This window comes from Eriocheir sinensis, chromosome 54 (assembly GCF_024679095.1).
Source record: "Eriocheir sinensis breed Jianghai 21 chromosome 54, ASM2467909v1, whole genome shotgun sequence".
In the NCBI taxonomy this organism is placed as follows: domain Eukaryota; kingdom Metazoa; phylum Arthropoda; class Malacostraca; order Decapoda; family Varunidae; genus Eriocheir; species Eriocheir sinensis.
Genome location: NC_066562.1, coordinates 11,292,614 through 11,295,113, shown reverse-complemented (window position 1 = coordinate 11,295,113; position 2,500 = coordinate 11,292,614). Strand labels below are relative to the sequence as shown.

Here is a 2,500-nt window from a genome sequence, read left to right as displayed (position 1 = left end):
TAAAAATATAGCCCGTGTGCGTTATTCTAGAGGGCGTGTGTGCGTGTGTAAGAGTACAGGATAAACGCACATGAAAACGCACACAGACGCACACGGCTCAGCAGCCTCCCCGCGTGACTGGCTGGGGAGAAAAAAAAAAAAGAATTAGAGCGACTACTACTACTACTACTACTACTACTACTACTACTACTACTACTATCCCTTACCGTAGAAGCTTGCCTGTGTAGAATTTGGGAGGAGGGGGGAGGGGGGGGTCCTTCCTCTGTCCGTGGTGGTGGTGGTGGTGGTGGTGGTTGTGGTGGTGGTGGTGGTGGTAGTGGTGATGATAGGAAGATCTGGTGTTGAAATGGTGATGATGGTGTTAGTATTGGTGTTATTATTATTATTATTATTATTATTATTATTATTATTATTATTATTATTATTATTATTATTATTATTATTATTTATTACTAATATATTCACCTGTGGGTATCGAACCGACGGTCACCTGCGAAAACTCAATACCAGGGAGAGACACGTGACACTCCACCATCTTCTCCTCCTCCTCTTCCTCTTCCTCTTCCTCTTCCTCCTCCTCCTCCAGCAGTCCCCACACCTCCACCTCCCATAGTCCACTGCTTCCCACCCTCCCCACCTCCCCTTTTATTGCGATGGGGTATCTGTGTGGGGAGAAAGAGGGGGGTTTAGTGGGAAGGAAAGAGGGGTAGTGGAGAGAAAGGGAAGGTTAGTGGGGAGAAAGGAGAGTGGGGGGAAGGTTAGTGGGGAGGAAGGGGAGGTTAGTGGGGAGGAAGGGAGGTTAGTGGGGAGAAAGGAGAGTGGGGAGAAGGGAAGGTTAGTGGGGAGGAAGGGATGTTAGTGGGGAGGAAGGGAGGTTAGTGGGGAGAAAGGGAGGTTAGTGGGGAGAAAGGGGAGGGTAGTGGGGAGAAAAGGGGGGGTTAGTGGGAAGGAAGGGGGGGTTAGTGGGAAGGGGGAGTTAGTGGGGGAGAAAGGGGAGGTTAATAGGAAGTGAAGTGGTAGTGGGGAGGAAGAAGTTGGGAGGAAGGGGAATGGGGAGTGGGGAGAAATTGGGAGTCACTGGGGAGAGAAAATTGGGTTACAGGGGAGGAACGTGAACTTAAGAAAACCTACTATATAATTTTTTTTGATAAGTTATGAAGGTTTTTGAAGTTTAGATTATTTTTATTTAACTCAAGTAAGATTTTTTTTTAGTTTTAATTTTCTTTTTGTATTTGAGTTTAAGCTTAATTCTCTATCTCAATCCTCTTTCTCTTCTCTGTCTAAATTCTCAACTCCCAAAATTAAGAAAATCTACTAAATTGTGGACTTTTTTTGAAGATTAGATTTATTTTTTAACTTAATTCAGATTTTTTTGTCTTATTTTCTTTTTGTATTTGATTTTAAGCTTAATTCTCTATCTCAATCCTCTCTTCTCTTTCCTAATTATCAACTCCCAAAATTAAGAAAATCTACTAAATTATGGAGTTTTTTTGAAGATTAGATTTATTTTTTAACTTAATTTAGATTTTTTTGTCTTATTTTCTTTTTGTATTTGATTTTAAGCTTAATTCTCTATCTCAATCCTCTCTTCTCTTTCCTAATTATCAACTCCCAAAATTAAGAAAATCTACTAAATTATGGAGTTTTTTTAAAGATTAGATTTATTTTTTATTTAACTCAAGTAAGATTTTTTTTATTTATTTGATTTTAAGCTTAATTCTCTATCTCTACTCTCTCTCTTCTCTGTCTTAATTATCAACCCCCCAAACAATAATTAGATACAAACCAATAAGTGACACCCAATTAGTCCACCTGGCCTACCTATCGCTGTCAAGGTGTGCGCGGTGCAAGGTAATTAGAGGTCTCGGCGCCGCGCCCTCCACTGCACAGGTAACGTTGACCAGGTGAGGGGCCGGCCGCTGGTACCTCAGACTCACCTGGCGGGCGGCACCTGTAGGATAGTAGTAGTAGTAGTAGTAGTAGTAGTAGTAGTAGTAGTAGTTACACGCATATTACTGTACTTTTTTCTATATAATTCTCTCTCTCTCTCTCTCTCTCTCTCTCTCTCTCTCTCTCTCTCTCTCTCTCTCTCTCTCTCTCTCTCTCTCTCTCTCTCTCTCAGGTACACACACAACTAATTTATTTGTTTATTTCAAGTTTGTCCAAATTTTAAACTGAGAGTCTTTTTAAGGACTTGCTCTCATTAGTTGGAGGAGGAGGAGGAGGAGGAGGAGGAGGAGGAGGAGGAGGAGGGAGTGTAAGAGTGAGGGAGGAAAAGGAGAAGTAGGTGTTAAAGTGAGGGAGAAGGAAGAAGAGGAAGAGGAAGAGAAGAGAGGAGAGGAGGAGGAGGAGGAGGAGTGTACGGTTGACTCAATTATAGGTTTGTCAGAGAGAGAGAGAGAGAGAGAGAGAGAGAGAGAGAGAGAGAGAGAGAGAGAGAGAGAGAGAGAGAGAGAGAGAGAGAGAGAGAGAGAGAGAGAGAGAGTTATGAGGTATGAAA

At 42.1% G+C, this 2,500-nt stretch overlaps 2 protein-coding genes across 2 annotated transcripts in view; one reads left to right on the top strand and one right to left on the bottom strand.

The window, feature by feature from the left end:
* LOC126983794 (galanin receptor type 2-like) overlaps positions 1-2,500 on the top strand; it is a 99,907-nt gene that overhangs the window by 20,171 nt on the left and 77,236 nt on the right.
* LOC126983790 (uncharacterized) overlaps positions 1-2,500 on the bottom strand; it is a 5,941-nt gene that overhangs the window by 373 nt on the left and 3,068 nt on the right. Inside the window, exons 4-7 of the mRNA XM_050836893.1 lie at positions 1,822-1,951; positions 466-662; positions 207-335; positions 1-121 (exon numbers count right to left, since the gene is read on the bottom strand). The exon at positions 1-121 is cut by the window's left edge and continues 373 nt beyond it. Coding sequence (XP_050692850.1) covers positions 27-121; positions 207-335; positions 466-662; positions 1,822-1,951 — 551 coding nt within the window. The 3' untranslated portion in view covers positions 1-26. The remainder of the gene's footprint in view (positions 122-206; positions 336-465; positions 663-1,821; positions 1,952-2,500) is intronic.